Here is a 19092-nt window from a genome sequence, read left to right on the forward strand (position 1 = left end):
TGCACTCCGGGACTCATCGGTTTCAGCGAATGCACACTGCAGTGTCCGCCCCAAAGGCTTGCGGCCAGGCAGTGTTCGCATCCGCACATTGGAAACTCTTTTCGAGTATTCCCTGCCGGTCCTCCGCTTCAGGGTGTCGAGAACAAATTAAGTTCGGTCATGGAGGGCCGCTACACCAGAGGTCCAGGGGAGGACCACCATCTCTCGTGGCACATCTATTGCTTGGAGATGTTGGTAGGATTTCTGGCTCTCAGACATCTCCTTCCAGACCTCAGAGGCCATCATGTTCTAGTACGAACAGACAATACGTCGGTGGTCTCATATATTAATCGACAGGGGGGCCTGAGATCGCGCCCTCTATGCAGACTGGCGCACCAGGTCCTTCTGTGCTCCCTGGACAAACTACTCCCAATCAGAGCAATGTTTATTCCTGGGGACAAAAATATGGGGGCAGACATCCTGTCGAGGCAGGGGCTGAGGCCCGGGGAATGGAAACTCCACCCCAAGTCGGTGGAATTGATATGGAGGAAGTTCGGTCTGACGGAAGTGGATCTGTTCTCTCATGTGAAAACCCACTGTCCGCTCCGCTTTTCCCTCACACATCCATCTCCTCTGGGACTGGATGCCATGGTGCAGGCATGGCCGAGGCTGTCTGTACACATTTCCCCCGATCTAGTAGTTCCATACTGGCCAGCCCGAGTATTGTTTTCGGACATCATGGCTCCTCTAGCAGGCCCTCCGTGGCAAATCCCGATCAGGAGAGACCCTCTTTCTCAGGCCGGGGGCACAATATTTCACCTTCGGTCGGAGCTGTGGAAGCTGTGGGTCTGGCCCCTGACGGGGACCAACTCGTAAATGCTGGTCTCTCAACTGAGGTTGTTGAGACCATCTTAAACCCTAGAGCCCCCTCATGAGGAAATTATAGTGTGTTTCCTTCGTGGAGCTAGAAGGATGAGGCCTGTCATCAAGTCCAGGGTCCCCACGTGGGACCTGGCAGTGGTTCTTGAGGGGTTATCCCTGGCACCCTTCGAACCCTTGGATAAGGTGTCTGATAAATTTGTATCTTTGAAGGTAGCCTTCCTACTCACTATTACGGCCCTAAAGAGAGTCGGGGTCCTGCAGGTGGTATCCGTTGCTCCCTCTTGCCTCGAGTTCGCTCCTGGCAGAGTGAGAGCCATTCTCCACCCTAGACCCGGATATGTGCCTAAGGTGCCTACAAATGTGGCACGGTCTATAATTCTTCAGGCTTTCCATCCTCCACCGCATGTGTCGGCCGATCAAGCTAAGCTATATCTATTATGCCCGATCCGAGCTCTGGAGGTCTATGTACATAGGTCCTCAGGCTGGAGGAAGTCGGACCAGCTGCTTGTGTGTTTTGGGTCACCTAAGAAGGGTTCCCCTGCCTCTAAACAAACTATTAGCAGATGGATAGTAGAGGCCATTTCCTCAGCGTACGAGACGCGTCTGTGATGCCACCGGCTGGGCCTCCCCACACACCTTCATGAGACATTACAGTATGGATCTGCCCTCTACACCAGGTTCACAAGTTCTCTCGTCTTGAGTGTGCCAGATTGCTTCACACCAGGGTGTGTATATCTCAATGTGGTGCAGCGGTCATTTCGTTCCCCAAAGTGTCGATTCTCGACGCAGCACGAGTTCCCTCGAAAGGGAATGTCTCGGGTTAAGACTGTAACCCTCATTCTTCATTCTGAGAAGGGAACGCTGACGCTGTTATGATCAGGCGTCCTTTTATAGCTTCCGCATTGCCGTCACATGCAACGTCATGAGTGACGTGATGACGCAACACCAATCAAGATTGGACTAGTTCCATACGGGCTTATTTTTTTTTTGTTTTTTTTTTGCATATTCAGATTGTATCCAGATTGGTTATCGAAAGTCTGGACAGCAAAAAAAAAACACATGTAATTTTTATTTTTTTATTTTTTTATAAATCTGATTCAAACCACATCTGGAGGTGTTTTAAAATGCGATTCAAATCAGATTTGTACAGTCTGCCTGAAGAGATCTGAAAAAAAAATCGAATTTGCCTGCAGTCTGAACATATAGGCTCAGAGTTAATAACGTGCAAATGTGAGATACTTGCAGTCGTGAGAAAAAAAAGTCCAAATTGTGAGATCTAAACTAAGTGTGAGGCAAAAAGTCGCAATCACCATTTTTACAAGTTTATTTCATGGCAAAAATAAGCTTTCATACTATTTTACATGACTTGAAATGTAACTGAAATGGGCTTCAGAACTTCCAGTCTGCAGCATTTTAGATAGTGGATTGGCCTGATAGAGAACTGCTGGTTTTTGCACATGTGTGTCAGTGTAGCTTGTGTGATTGTGTGTATCACCACATTATATCTTGACTGTGTGTGTATCTGTCTGACTCAGCTCAGTGGTTTCAGAGGGCAGATGAAGTGCTAATTATTTCAGATATGTACTGGGTAAAACATGCCTAGTCCGCACCATTCACTACCCAGAATGCCACTGCATTAATCACGTGCGTCAGCACATATTCATAAACACTCATTAAAGCCACAACATTGCACTTCCTCACACAACACTGCTCCCTGTCAACGCTAGACACAGTTTTCTGAAAAGAAAGTGCAGTCATCTAAGAAACCATATATGTTGTCTGATGAACGAGCTAATTTTAAATGATCACCAGTTCTAAACCAATTTGACATATTTTGTAAATGTTAATTGTTATAAATAAATACTAATTTAATATAAATACAATATCACATTTTCTTGTTACCTGCAGCCCAATTCTATTATCACAACAACAACAACAACATTATATATATATATATATATATATATATATATATATATGAAATAACATATGAATCAAGAAGAAATATCTCTATATTGAAGATAATGTGTTTTCTGGAGCATGTTGAAGGTTGTTATGGTACTTTGCCAGTTGAACAAATTACTTCAAAGATTGAACCACAGGCTTTTCAGGAGATTGTAAAAAAAAAAAAAAAAAAATCTATTTGGAAAGACAAATTGACTAGTAACGTTCCAATAGAGGCAGACCGTCAAATTATTCTAGGAGGTAAAAAAAAAAACGGTATTCTAAAAGAAATGCTTAACACTTTCCAAGCAATTACACTTGAACTGAGACAAAATTCCACTTCAGCTCAGCCTCTTCATCTGTAATTCTACATCACAACAACGATGATCTCTGTATCTGCTTCATTGAGATAAAATAGTGCAAATAGAACATATCCAAGTAAATAGCCTGTGATTTACACAATCATTTCTTAATGAATTGTTCTTTCTCCAGAGCTTATTTCTGGTAGGTCTGAGAGAAGATGGAATAGACATGGAAATGATAGAGTTTGTAAAGTCTATAAACTGTCTCAAAGCAGAGGCAGAAACATGCAGAGCTTAGCAGATGGTAAGACATCTTAGGGAAGTCAAATGCTTAAAGCTTGTCACCGACTGCTCGCCAATATCAGAGGCGAAGGTGACTGCAAAATATTTACCCTTTCACTTCTTCAACAAGAATTAGCAACTTGCAGTGCTGAAATATTTTTAGAAATGTTTTGAAATGACTTCACACATATTTTCCGCGCTTTAAGATCAGACGTGGCAAATGCACTGACATATTAGATAGAAATGGAATGAAACTCAAAGTGAAAAATGCAGCTGTCACACGCTGAACCAAAGACAGCCTAAACAGCAGGGGGGTATGGATTGCCTTGTCTCTTGTTTCATCACATTTGACAATGCCATTAAACTCAAACACAGGCAAAATCTTGACTCATATTCAGATTGGAAATTTTACATCACGCGCCTCTCGTCTCCTCTCTCCAAGACGTATTTAGATTTGATTGATACAATAAATAAAAGTCTAGATAAAAGAGTGTTATCTCTTCCTCACTATTGCTGTCTGGATTATCAACAGGCTGCTTTATAGGGGCATCACGTACAAGTGGGTGAACAGTGTATGAATACACTTTATATGCGGTAGAAACTGATTAGCCTCTCATTTATGAAAAGGCCCCATTTCTGCAGGAAATAAAAAGTGCGTTGTTGATATTCATTAAGTGTACGAGCCTCAGTCTGGGTGTTTTCGCTTGCAGATGTATTTCATTTTGGGATTAAATGGTGAAATAAAATGACAATGGATATATAACCATAACATACAGCACAAGCTATCCTTTACAATGCCTGGTACAAATTGTAAGATTTTGGGCTGTCCCAGACAAAAGATGACCAATCGTGGCGATTTCTGTGGTCGTGGCTCCTAAACGGTCCTACATCATACAGTGAGAGGTTCAAAGACGGCCATTGCCACGTTCTTGCAACCATAGATAGCCTGCACCTTCTGACCATGTCAGAAAGTTAGCATGATAATTTCACAGTATGACCTACGTCTACTGATGATAGCCAATACAAATGCTACATGAAATGCCGTGTTGATCAATGCGACATGGTGCTAAAACTTAAAACTACTTACCTCAAGCTCCATTTGCAAAATTGGCATCCCAAGTTGGCCTCTTTTCCCTAGCCATGGCTTTGACAAATTTTGATGGCCAAACTCACAGTCTGTATCAGGCATTCAGTTTCAAATATAGACCCTGCTCGAACCCAATTCTGTATAATGAAGGTGGATCCCAAATGGATCCTTAAATATATATGTCAGTTCTTGTTTCAACAGTGTGTGTGAAGATAAAAAATGGCCAGTGAAGAAATGGCTCACAAATGAAAAAGTCTCTTGAGATGAAGTTTGGACAAAATGATCTGATAACATCTTAACATTCTGTGATAAAGCTTATTGAGCTGGTGGATATAAAGGAAAGTGGGATGCAATCTGTTCTTTGTTTAACTAGATTGGAACGTCTCAAAGGCATATATTACTCTATACCAGTACAATATAAAAAGTCGAGACCAGCAGTCATATAGTGGTATTATTTTTGAACTGGTGGAAGACGTCGAACTGGAATCTATCATGAACATCCTATCAAGCAATTCCAAAGATGTGACCGAAAACAGGAATACTGATGAAAAATTATGTTTTCATAATGTTTAACTATAGGGTTGTTATACCATATATATATATATATAAAAAAACTATTGTATATTAAAGATAAAACTGTAATGCTGAGCTTAAAATACTGTTATTCCAGCTGCAGAGACACAAAGTGTTGTACCTTCTTGCTCTGTGGTTATTTTTAAAACATTGCTCTGTTTGTTTGGCCCTGTCCCAAATGGCACACTTCATATGCACTTTTGGTCTTGTGGACTTACAATGGCTGCCGAGTGCGTGTGTCCGTTAAGTCCGTGAGACCGTAGGGTGTCCCATTTGTCATTTTAGGTCTCAGAAGGGTGCTCGCGAGTGTCCCCTTCGCGGTCGATTTGATGCGGGCTCCGCAGCAGACTTCTTCCCGACAATCAAAGTGGCGTTACATCACGAAAGTGCGGACTCAGAGGAAGACCGCGAGTGCTTAGGGTGCCATTTGGGACAGGGCCTTTGAGTATCCTGAAATGCACAACAACAGCTCAACAAATAGTGTGAGTTTGGGGCGTGGCTATTGTTTGACTGACCAATGAAATAAATAGGAAATCTTTGGGATACCTGTTGTTTATAAATAAAGACTCATGTTGCATGGTTCCTTGCACAATACTATGTTATGACCTCAAAAAGTATTAGCAAATGAATACATTTTGATGTTTGCATCACATAATCAGCTCCATATTTATGGCTTTCCTACGTTGTAAACTTGCTCAGTAGCTCACCTGGTACAGTGTTGCACTTGTGATACAGAGCACCCAGGTACGAGTCCCGTGAAACACGAGTTACATCACTTGATAAAAGAGCTCAAAGACGTGTAAAAGCAAGCTGAAATGGTATGGTTGCTTCAGCAAATTAGTTTTTATCGCACGTTTGCTTTTGTTAACATTATTGGTTAGGTTTAGTGTAGGTGTAGGTGTAGGTACGTTATTTTCCAACACAAACATTTTAGCATCACTCACCGGACATTTCATTTCCGAACTGCAGCGATACGTTCCACAACTAACATAAAACGCTGTCAGATTGGCGTTAATCTGTTTCGGATAAACCTGAACCTGCTTTTAGAGCCACTAATTGGACAAGAAGCAATGGATCTTGCAGAAATGTCATCACAGGTGTGTTTTTCCAGTGAGCCTGTGTTGGTAAATCTAACTAACACAGATATTTTTGCCAATCACCTAAAGGATCACATTTGCAACAAGCCTTTTATTGTTGTCCTCAACACAAAACAAATGTGGAAAGCAGTAAAAATTGAAGTGGCTTTATTGATCAGGAAACAAGCACAGCATTAGCATATCTGGAGCTCACAGCAGTCTACAAAGGGAGGTGACCCTTACATCAAAGCAGTGATGAGATGACGTAGAACTCTGCTAATTCCAGAGGTGATCAAATCACAATGGTTTATCAAAGTCATGTGACACAGCAAAAGCTCCATTGAATGTCTCTGTGAAGTGCTACTCTTTTTCATAGTTCATTTCTTTGCATCTGAAACTTACATTCGTCAAATGGTCTCATTCTGATACCAAATCCCCTCCTCGCCTGACCATAGCTAAAAATCTTATACACAAACGTACTGTACATGTAGGCTACACACACACTCAACAATCACACACTTCTGTATCCACCAGTCACAACATTATCCAAACCATAGGCCTTTTTGACAAACCGTACAGTATCAACACTGTTTTGGGGAGTATGTGGCGAATGCTTTTGGTACATTGAGATTCAAATTTACTTTGTCTTTTTGCTAAAAGGTTGTATGTCTAAATGTGAACTGACACCTTTCAGAGAATTCACATTGTGTTTCTTAGATTCCATTCACTGCTACTTTTGTTCTGACCGAATATGACAGCACAGTTTTGAAAATAATTTCAAAGCAAGGATTGCGATATCAGTGTCTGGTGACAGGACCATTTTTCTTATCATTTGAATTTGTTCTTGTTCTCACTCAACAATGACAAACCTGCCTTTTGACTTAATACCTCCCTCAAAATATATATACTTTTTTTTTTTTTCAAAAAGGCAGCATACTTCAAAAAATATACTGTTTATATATCTATATATTCCAGATGTTTCAACAAAAGTAAAGGTCCTTGCACACTGAGTACCATTTTTTCATATGTGGTTTTTCGTATTCGTTGGCTCTGAATTGTCAAAACACCTCTCAAAATGCTTGCTATTTGACGTTCTGCGTCATTTCTGTGTATTTGCGGAAAAAGAAGAAAATCGAACCCGATCTGATTTTTTTTAATGACGGACGAAAGGTTCGGAGGCAGTGTGTAAACGTGATTGACACAACGTGAGGTCTAACTTTTTTTTAACGTGCATAATTTTCGGACGAGAATTTCGGACTCTGCGTGCAAGGACCTTAAGTCTTGGAACATTCACACGAAATGAGAACATCTGGTAAAATAGATCTGATTATTACATCACTCCATCCTTTTAGAAACAATGTACTCCTAGAATACTCATAAATCTTTTGGTACTAAAAAGTATTTAATCTATTAATGAAAAAAAAAAAAGTTTGCCTGTTGATGTTTATCTGTTTTGACAGATGGATCCCCACTGATACGACATTTCTTTAATGTGTTTCCATTGCATTATTGTCATATTTACACAAAGAATGTTCATTTTTATCATTTGCTTTGCAATTGTACGTATATAACAAGCCTTTAGGACACAATATATAAATCTTTTTAGTTTTGATCCTTTACATTTATATATATTTATATCGATGTCTGTTTGTTAATAACTTCAGTGTTTGGAATGTTGATAAAAGAGTCATACGTTTCTAGTGCATTTACTGAACCTGTGAATTGAGGTGGGTACATTTTTAGAAACATTCCGAACATCAAAACTCGGCATCGACCTTCTCCACACAGCGGCTAGAAAATAATGAGGAGGAAAAACAAAGAGTAAGGCCACATCAGAAATTGCACACAATGATTCACATGACGATGAATGTCCCAAAACGGTTGCCTTTTTTTTTTTGTCAGGGTTTTTCTTATGTAGAACCAGAGACAGATTATGCCATGACTATTAATGGTTAGTGGTATGAGCACCTCCAGGTTTTTCTCAGTCATGCAGTTCTTGTCACTCCCACTGCTCGTCTAGAACTTTCTCTAGGGTCTCTTCATCTTTCATTTAAAGACAACACATAATTATTAACAGCTGTACTTTTGGAAAGAAAAAAAACATTCATATTCACAGACAAAATTATACATGTGTGGGCAACCCATCGACATTGCGAACCCACACGGAAGCCGTTTGCAAAGATATACTTCTCCTGTTGATCCACTGGTACGCTTTCATCTCAACGTTCCTTTTCTTTTTCAAATCTGTCAAACTAAGAAGAGAATGTGACTAAGAGAGCTGTCGCCCGTGACATCCACCTCGCGCCGTGTCGACAGGGTACAGATTTAAACTTCAAACACTTCACGTTTAAAAGAACCACTGGAAAGTAATTACTCCTGTTCGACTGGTGGACAAAAGAAGGAAAAAAGACGGAACTGAAAAGGAATAATCACAATGAGAAAGCTAAAGCAGCTGTCAAAGAAGAGCGTGGCAAATCCAATAAATGGGCAGTGGGTCGGGATGGAGAATGCCTCTCAGAGATGGTGTAATACAGTGCTAATTCAGGCCTGATGGGTGCTGCGAGACACCCTTCTTATGGGCGGTGTGGGCGGCAGGAAGTAGTACAGTAGACTGGAAAGCTTTGTGCCTGCGTCTTTAGTTGCAGGTCCACCAATCAGGCGCTTTACAGGTCTTCGACTTTGGAATCAATCGGCTAAGTACGCAATATCTGTTTCTTGGCCGTTTGCTGTGCAACTTTCTCAATCGGCCATGGCAAAGATGCAGCAGACTTTTCGATATGTGTCTCCGTGTTCTTTCTGTTCGGTGTTCGTTTGAAAGAAAGAAAGAAAGCTGCAGTAGAGGAGAGAGGCGTGAGTTTGGTCTGAAGATGATCATGAGGGGGTTTCCATCAGCCTTGGCCTCACTGTGCTGGCTTATGAAGCTCAGGTAGTTCTACATAGTGAGGTTTCCAAGAGCAAACAACAGACCGAGCATCAACACATCAGTTAGGGCTTTTGTGCCTGGACTTGAATTTGTGGGGACCTCTACTCTTGTGTTCGGTGGGCTGCCAGGAACCTGTAAACAAACAAACAACATAATAGGTCACACTTCAGATTAGGACCCAATTCTCAACTAATTATTAACTACTACCTTTGCCTCAATAAACGCCTAACTACTGCTTATTAATAGTTCGTAAGGTAGTTGTTAAGTTTTGGTATTGGGTAGGATTAAGGATGTAGAATATGCTCATGCAGAATAAGGCATTAATATGTGCTTTATGTACCAATAATCTGGCAATATCCTAGTAATATGCATGCTAATAAGCAACTAGTTCATAGTGAGAATAGGACCATACACTAAATATATAAATATATATAATAATTATATAATATACTATATATATAATAATAATATTATTGTATGGAACACCAGACATCGTTCAAACTGGTGAATCTCGTGAAAATAAGTCCAGGTCACATTTTACAAAAAAAATTAAAATAAAATTATATATACAGTATATGATATGGATCTTTATGATATGATTTACAGATGAAAGTTATTAAGACCATTACTATTATTAGTATTATCATTATTTTTGTTGTTTTATTGACATTATTTTCAAGATACTACAGTTGCATATTGTTGACAAATACAACAAAATGCTTCTGAACATTTTTCTTTGTAATGTTTTTACTTTTATTGAATATTATATAATAACTCATTATTTTATATTTTACATTATTTTCAGTGGTGATTGCCATTTCATTCTTATTACAATTACATTAATATATTACAGTAATACAAATTATTATTATTAATATTCATTTATTTATTTTACTTTATGACTGACATTATTTTAATGATACTGCAGTTGCATATAGTCGACAAACACTAGTATTAATACCATCATTAATACTTAATAATACTTAATACTTTGGTGTATAATATGACCCGGACAAGTTCTTGACAGCTTTTGTGAGATTTACCCAAACCCTCTAAAGCTTTTGCAGCACATGCAAGTGACTGTACAAGGGAAATGTCTTATTATAACACATTTACAATAAAGCCACAATGCATGCTCTGGTGCAATGGTGCTCTGGACACATGATAGTCATCAATCCTTTTTTCCCCTCATGCACAAGCAAGAGATCCTTATAGATAATGCTTGAACTCACTGGCTTGGAAAGTTTCGTCTCTGCACTTCTTACCTCACTTTCGCAGATGTAGTCTTTAGCTTGATAGCAATCAAATTCCTGCAAGGAAATAAGGTTATCCTTAAAATATGTAATTAAGTATAATACGATGGTGTCTTGTTTGAAAGGATCTACTTTATCTGTCTGTAATGCATTATTCTATCATTCTGTCTTATCTATCATCTGACAATGAATCAAATGTGAAGTGCTACCAGACTCTCTGATATGTCTTTCTTTTATATATTTTTTGGGGTCAACACCACCCAGCATATTGCAGTCCAGTTTAATAATTGAACCAGTCTGACAGAAGAGTTCAAAGTGTTTCTAGGATAAGGTTTAAGAAAAAAAAAAAATCCAAAATCCAATCCAAAAAGTTTGAGTTAGATGTCAAAATGTGCATAATAACACATGCAAATACATTGTAATCTTCTAAATGTGTCTCTGTGTGTGTGCTGCTCTGATGGGGCTCTTCCTCAGATCTGTAAAGGGTAATAAAGGGATTGATGAGGCTCTTGCAGAAGCATGATTTATCTGAACTACAGGGATATCAATCAAAATATGTCGTTATGCCACTCAGTTCTAAAGCTTGCACTCAAAGAGATGTCATTCTGCACAGTGCTGAAAAAAATGAGAGGGAATATTGTTGTAATTAGCTGGTACAAATGTCCAGGTACTTGGACTTTTTGATGTGCTTTAGGCTGGTACCTGGGTTGAAAAGTTTTAGAGCCACTGATTTATATGATTTCTTTTAATATTTTTAAAGGTTGAAAATTTGTGTCATTTAATTTAATTTAATGTTGAACTAGTATACTGCATTTTTATGCATTTTTTTTTTTTTTTTTATCAAAGGGGAGTTTTAAGATATATATATAGGAATACTATTAATGTAGAACATACAGTATGATGAATAGGGAGTAGAGAGTGACAAATTAATTTGAAGTGAACTATTCATTTAAAGGCACTCTATGTAAGATTTTTGGATTAAAATATCCAAAAATCACTAGAACAATGTTATATATTTTGTTGATTTTTGTACTTACATTATCCCAAATGTTTCTTAGAATGTTTAAAACAGGAGAAATAAGCTGTTTTAATCAGGACACAGGTTACAATGCCTATTGTACGTTGCCTATCAATGACATACCCGCGATTTCCGGGTTCATTTTGTAGAAACCATGGAAACACCAAAGACTCTTCAATATATTATGTGTTTTATTAGCCAGGTGAGCAACTGTTTGGATATATTAATCAACGGAAAACTAATCATTGTTAAATCTCGTTTTCTTGATTTTCTTTCTTGTCTCTCATTAGCAATCGCTCCAGTGGCTCGTTCCACTCCAACGGCTTTCGTAACGTCAATACATTACCGGTCATCTATGAATATGATTTCTGCCCGAGACCCATCATATTATCCACCGACTGTAGAGGTGAAGACAACAATGTCAACAACTCCCATGATTCCGCGAAATCAAGGCGTCATCAAGCTACGCCTTTGTTTTGAATAAAGGAGCAAAAAAAGTTACAGTGTGCATTTCATTATATTTTTCCGACGTTTATTTAAATAATTAAAAATAGAAAAAAACTTTTTTTCATTTGTTCTAGAAAATACTATTTCAGTCTTTTTACTTCGAAATTTCACTTTTAATTCAATGTATTACTTGCCATTTTTGTAATCATTTGTGACATTTACAAGCAATTTCTGTATTTTTTTTCTCAGTGTTTTTCCTTGAGACCTAGACATTTGACATTTACATGTCCTGCATTTGTGGTAAAAGTTCTGTTAAATACACTCGTATAATATAGACAGACATACATTGTCCCATTCTACTCATCTTGCTTTATTTTAAGCCAACGCTTTTGGCCATCTTCTTTTAATTGACTGAATTCTCATAAGGCCTCGTACTTCTGAAGGTCTTTGCAAGGAGGTGCAAATCATTCCCTTCCTATTCCCTCATATAACCATACATTTATTCCTGCATCTAATGTTGTAAAATTCTGTTCCCCAAACAAGGTCATCAAAGCTTGTTTGTCAAGACGTCGCCGCGGCATTGTTTATGACAAAGAACGATGGAATTGAACTAGTGCACTCGCACAGACACAGACTCGCCCTAATCCAATAAATCTGTTTTCAATTATGTTAGAATAAAGACTGAGACCTTTCAGCCGGGCCTGGAGTACATCCGTGCGCCCAGGTTGGCATTTGCAATAAGCCTACTGAGGCTTAGAAGAGATACAATCATCTCCCGACACCTTCAAGATAGGACAAAAGTATAGCATGTGGACAATGCAATGCCCGGTCTCGGTTTTGAATTGTTTCTAGAGATATCAAGAACACCTCTCAGCGATTTGTAATTAAAATCGCATTCTTGCAGCAACATCCTGCATATGTTTGCATCTCACAAAGCTGTTGGTGTAATCAGGTGCTGTAGTCAAGAAAACCGAACAGCCACGACACACACAATGGCCAGAAGGCAGAGACTGTATCCCATAGGGATTTAGTGCCTCAATTTGTGTCCGCTGTGTGCTGCTCCCTTAGTCAGCCTTCTCTCCACACAATGCTATTTACCCGAGACTCAATCGATCTTAATCTTCCCTCCTCTGATTAAAAGGTAGAGCATGAAGCACTATTAGAATGAGTGATTTCAAGATGTTTTGAAAGTAAGTGTATTATATGAGCTGTTAAAGTGCGTGTGGAATTTCACCGCAAACCCCTGCGCCTTATTCACGAACAACCCCGTAAACAGTATAAGAAAGTGTGATAATTGCTGTGTGGTTATTTTAATTAAGTCATTTTGATTATTTTCAATACAGACACGCCTCTTTCTATGTAAATTAGCCTTGCTACACAATGTGACATATTCAATTAGCATTGGGCTATTGTGTTTGATACATATTCAGTCCTTGGTAACGCTTAGGTACAATAAGGTTCCATTTAGTTAACATGAACTAACAATGGAAAGTACTTCTAAAGCATTTATTAGTTAATGTTAATTTCTACATCTACATATACATTATTAAAATCAAAAGTTGTATCTGTTCATATTATTTAATGGCTGTGAGTTGATGAATTTGATACAAACAATGAACAGTTGTATTTTTATTAACTAATGTTAACAAATATTAATAATGGAGTGTCTATTTGCACTAAGTGTAAATAGCCTCCCTTGTTGGCAAAGGCTATTTACACAAACTCTGCCCACCAATGTCTGAGCATTGACTACATTGTTTGTGTACACAAAGTTTACTAAAAAGAAAGGTTTTGACCGACTCACTGTATCAGTTAGTGTTTCCGGTGGCTGGAATTTTGTCAGTCAAAAGTAGTCGATCTCCGAATGCAACGTAACAGGGATGAGAGTAAAGATGGAAAGCTCCTAAAGCTTGGTTCCATATAAATTCACGGATAATTTGTTGTTTTGTCGTTAGTGAAAATCAATATTGACCTTGTATTTGAAAAAGGATCCTCATATACTGTAATAATGAAATGATTCAGTATACAGATCAACTATTATTGACTGACAAAATGGCGGCGGCCGGGAAGAACAACAGCTACAGTGAGTTGTTCAAAACCTTTCTTTTTAGTAAACTTTGTGTACACAAACAATGTAGTAAATGCTCCAGTTCATGTGTAGAGCCCCTGGTGATACTTCGAGCACAGTTTTATGTTGTGTCGAGCCTTCTTAGTGTTTTAAAAATAGCGATTTTGATGCTATCATAGAAGTGCTCCATGCACTCCCATTCAAAGGGCATTTTGACCTAAAACGAAAATACGGTCAATCTTAAAAGTGGCGTTTCCATTCTAATTATGCTTTTAAATGAAAGTTTAACTCGGGTAGATAAACAAAAAGAGCCTAGGTTCAATTTTGGCGACAGGTATCCTTTAACTGGAATTTTTTTTATTTCATTTTATAATGTTATTTAAAATGATTTAATATCAATCCTTATTCAGTTTAATTTTATCAAAAATTTTTTTTTTAATTCAATATTCTAATTTTGGAAGAAAAAACAAAGAAAAAAACAAAGAAACATGGAAAACATGATGATTATTTAATTTCATATCAAGATTTCATGACATTGGAATTGTGTCGTGCCTATTGTGTTCAGCACAGAGGTGTTTTTTCTGTGTTTTGCACCATTGCCTGATTTGCATAATTCATTAAGCGAATAGGGTGCTAAAACAACCAGTGCAAAATAAACTACACGAATGGTAGGTGCAATTCAATCTTAGTGAATTCACCCCATTATGTTTATATCTTCCTGTCCATGCCCATAGCAGCAAATCAGTTAAAAGTGATTTTCAGTGAAAGAAATACAACTACAGTAACCAATATTACATTATTTATCTGTTTGTGTATGGTATGTCTCTTTCTTTTGTTTTATGTGTCATTTCACCTGATGTATGAATAAAGTGATTGTGTTGAATTAGCGTTAGCTCATGCAGTGAACTTTCAGCGTCTCCTGTGTAAACATACATAATTAGATGCAGGCTTAGGCAAAAGCCAGAACTGCCAGAACTGCAGCTGGCAAAGAGAGCGAGAGCGATAGAGAGACAGAGCGAGAGACGGAGGAGGGGACAGAAATTGTGTGTTGACAGGCGAGGATGTTGGTGGGGGTGAGAAAACAGAGGACAGTGACTAAAAGCCAATTAATTAGCGAGAGCGGTGATGTGTGTCAGCTGCCTGTTGACATCAGCCCAGATCTCTGTTCACAGCTCTGCTAATGCCCCATCTCTCCCCTTTTGCTTTTCACATCTCCCTCCATTTCTCTTCCACTCATTCACATCTCATCTCTTTGCATTAGAACTCTCACACTTGCCCTGATTGTTTACGCAGAAACACATAGAAAGACGCCGACGTGTAGTCTCGCACCGCTACATACATCCCTGCTCAAACAAACCAGCACACAAATACTCGCAAAATCATTCATCCTGGTACACAGGACTTTCATCTTTGTGGGAGCAAACCACGCTTCACATAAAACCGTACGTAGGTGCACAGATCAGCAGGCCAAAGACATTGTGTACACTGAAAAAAATAAAATAAATCGGTGTTGGATTTCCTTGTAAACTATTTCACAAATAATTACAAAGTGATATTAATTAAATGTGACATTTTTAAGTATAAAGACTGTAAAACGTACTCCAAAACTCTTTTTACGATGAATTGTGACGCATTATCAGCTGGAATTAGCATTAGCTCATGTAACAGGGCGTGGATAGATTTCATCCATCAAGATTTGATCATGAAATGTCCGGGATTTAAAAAAATATATATATTAGGCCTACTGGATAATATTACCACCTGCAGCCTTGGTTACATCAACATAAAAGATGTTTCAGAATTGAATTTTGTGTAAGCGTTATAAAAGCAAAACATTAACATAATACGGGTGCACCAAGAGATTGGTCATCGTTTTAATTGGCCGATATTCTTCTCCTGTATTCTCCTGTGATTGGCCATCAAAATTAGAAACTTTCTAACATAAAGTCTTTTGAAAAGGAAACTAAGATCAGGCTACATGTTGCATGTCTATAAATTGTACAATTCCTGTTTTTAAGAGGTACTTTACTGAGAGGACAAACATACTAAGAATAAACGTAAAATAAATTAACAAATAAAGATATGATTACAAATCAAGCTACTTATATCATGATCGGTATCAGCTTTAAATGTTATGATCGGGACTTCAAGTGGAGTCGAAAATAACATAATTATGAGTTCCCGAGCACATGACCAAGTGAAGTTATATTTAATGAATTCAGATGTAGCCATATGGGTTTATTGTTCACAATAGAATCTACATCCATGTTAAGTTTATGACTTAAATGTGGGACATATAGTAATAAAGAATGCCCAACATGGAAGTACCAATTTCCCTTGTGCACTTGAAGGTAGCATAATTTCAAGATTCTTTGCTGTCAGTTTGACATCATCGAAACATTCCTTTTAGCATCCCTGATTTAAATCAGACATGTTCTTATTAAAGGAGGAAATGGCAACCTCCACGTCTGTATAAGTGGAGAAAGCGTAACAGTCAATTTGGATTATGTGCGCCTCACAAGCCAGTCATATTGGCCCCGACGTCAGTAGCCGTTTAAGGATTCCATCCTTTGGGGAAATGAACATTGGGAAAACCAATTTTTTATGTCAAATTTAAACTTTCTGCTTCAAATTGATTCAATGTCACTGATTCCTTTGCGTCACTGTGCACTGCAACATTTTTTTTTAAACAAATTTAGCAAAAATATACCAGTAATTAGGTGAATATTGCTGTTTCTTAGACGTCTATTACATGTTGAGTACATGTATTGTTAGATTGGTGCATGCAAATGAAAGTTATTCCTTGTGTTCATTTAAACATGCTTTGATTATTACTAATTTTCCATTCTTCTGTTCGATTCTTTTCTAGCAGTATGAATAACTTGATGAATATCTGATAATTCATACCAATGGAGCACTGGAGACCATCTATAGTGCTGGGTGAAAAGAATCGCTCCCTCAGTTGTGCCCATGAGCGAGACGTGTCACTTCTACATGTAGATTCTGTGAGGGAACATCCTTTCTGCCTCAGGCAAACTTTAAGTGCTATTGGACCTGCTAGATAGAGCAAAGCGCCCCTTTTGAATTTCACCTCCAAAAATCACTGTGATGCCAAACCCTGCCTGGAATTAAAACACGGTAAACAGAGCGAGACTTTGCCCATTTTCTCTCTACCTGTCAGAATGAGAAAAATGGCCCATGGCAAACTATTCATCTTTCGTTTGAGTGGGACCAGAAGAAAAAAAACATTTTGAGTTTCAGCAATGGGGTGAATCTGTGATGCACATCTGACACGTTTTTGAATTGCTGGAGAATGGTAAAGTTTGATAATGTTTGCCCTCAGGCATTCTCTGATTATAAACTTCCTGCTTGGGTAATGCACTAATTATAATTTTTTACAATAAATTAAACATTGCTCTACTGGCCCAGCACGTACAGTCGTACACATACGCACACAAACACATCATCATGCGGTGTAAATAGTGACATGCAGTTTTGTGGCTCCTTGGGGAAATTGTGAGGACACATTTCTTCTGTCTTGTCTATTTGTGCTGTTTTCTCGGGCGCACTCAATCATTTTACATTCTCAACTTTAATATGTTAATTACGGGCCCATCAACATCTCTGGAGAGTATTTTACACTCAGGTGAAAGACTGTGCAAAGCAAAGCGTGTGTGCTTGTGTGCAATTAACCAAACAAAGGTACAAATGTCAACTAATTTATATCTTGTCAGTTGTTTATTCTACAGCTGTTCATAACTTGACTATCGTCAACTAGTCCAATCACTGCTAATTAAACGCAAAGTAGCAGTTAGCATACAATATTCTTATGTGTAAACATGTTGCCATGTTTCTATTTTTACTACAGCATGTTTGACTGAAAATAATGAGTAAAGTGTTTAATTGATGTTCTTTATAAATGCAGCTTTGTTAGTGGTCAGATCTAAATATTTACTAAGCAACATGTTCAGTATTTTAATTCATTCACACAGCTGCTTCTTTCTCTTTCTGCATCAGTGACTAAGATGCATCAATTTCTTATTAGACTTACCCTTGTGAAAAAGAAGTATGCTTTTTTAAATTGACTGTACTTAAGTGTGAACTTAATGAGATGTTTGTGGACATTTAATTGCATGTTAATTGCCATTAATTGAAAATATAGTATAGTTTAAATTAAAATTAAATGCAGTTAGCTACAAATTTGAGTTCTGTTTTGACCCACTTAAGTAGGGCTTAAGTGCATCTTTATATGTAACTTCATAATTAATTATATTGTCTTTAAAAATATGGTAAAAGTGTACTGCAGAATGTACTAGCAAGTATATGATCAACTAAAATATGCTTTAATGTCATTTCTATTGAAACTTAAATGTCATGTATTTAAATATATTTAAAATGATATATTTATTAAGTTTAGTACATTTAAAACATTTAAATGTAATATTAAATTAGCAATAATAACACACTACAGTTAAAAATACTTTGACATGTGCTTTAGTATATTAGTCAGCACATAAGATAAGTGTATTTGACAAAAGCAGCATGACAAAAGATTAAATAAAACAAAGATTTAAAATGTACTTTAAAGTAAATCTTTTAATTTTACATTATTACAAAGTGGACTTAAGTGTGTTACGAAACAGTCATGAAACTGTACTCTCTTTAGGTACACGTAAGTTGCCTTTTATTTCATTAATATTATATTATCTACAGTTTTTTTTTAAATATACTTGTCAGATTTTAAGTATACTACAAGAGCACATTCAATACAATTAGGTGCACTTCTCTTTCACAAGGGTTTAACTGATTAGCATTTACATTATCATTATTAGTTACGTTTGATCCTTACACCTGTAACGGTAAAAGACTACTCAAAATAATTGGTTAAAATAAATTCGATAAACAATATAAAATAAGTACATTGCAATAAACTTACCTATAATACGATGCAATATACAATGCTAAAATGTCCTGACCCCCTCAAATTTGACTTACGTTTAAATTCGGACAGGACGATATGATGCAGGGATCCTCCCCAGGTTCCATGGTTGTTTTGGGGACACTGGCAGTGGGCTCAAGATCAGGCTTCACCGAGCCTGTAGGAGGCTGAGGATCAGGCTTGGGTAGCGACCCATAGCCAAAGGCCTGGATGGCATTTCCTGAAGGAAAAGAAACACAAAAGAGAAAATAAATCATAGATTCAAAGCACATTTTCATAAGAGAATTTTTCTGTAGGAAGTTAGAAAGTCAGAGAGACT

The 19092-nt window shown here is 37.7% G+C and overlaps 1 protein-coding gene across 2 annotated transcripts in view; it reads right to left on the reverse strand.

Moving 5' to 3' along the window:
• Nucleotides 1-6277: 6277 nt before the first annotated feature.
• gfra2a (GDNF family receptor alpha 2a) overlaps nt 6278-19092 on the reverse strand; it is a 79217-nt gene continuing 66402 nt past the window's right edge. The window contains exons 7-9 of one of the 2 annotated variants that reach the window (XM_079636481.1): nt 18830-18993; nt 10314-10358; nt 6278-9180 (exon numbers count right to left, since the gene is read on the reverse strand). In XM_079636481.1, the coding sequence (XP_079492607.1) occupies nt 9058-9180; nt 10314-10358; nt 18830-18993 (332 nt within the window). In that variant the 3' untranslated portion in view covers nt 6278-9057. The remainder of the gene's footprint in view (nt 9181-10313; nt 10359-18829; nt 18994-19092) is intronic. The other variant, XM_079636482.1, reaches the window with a different exon arrangement.

This window comes from Phoxinus phoxinus, assembly GCF_949152265.1.
Source record: "Phoxinus phoxinus genome assembly, chromosome: 15".
Taxonomy (NCBI): Eukaryota; Metazoa; Chordata; class Actinopteri; order Cypriniformes; family Leuciscidae; genus Phoxinus; species Phoxinus phoxinus.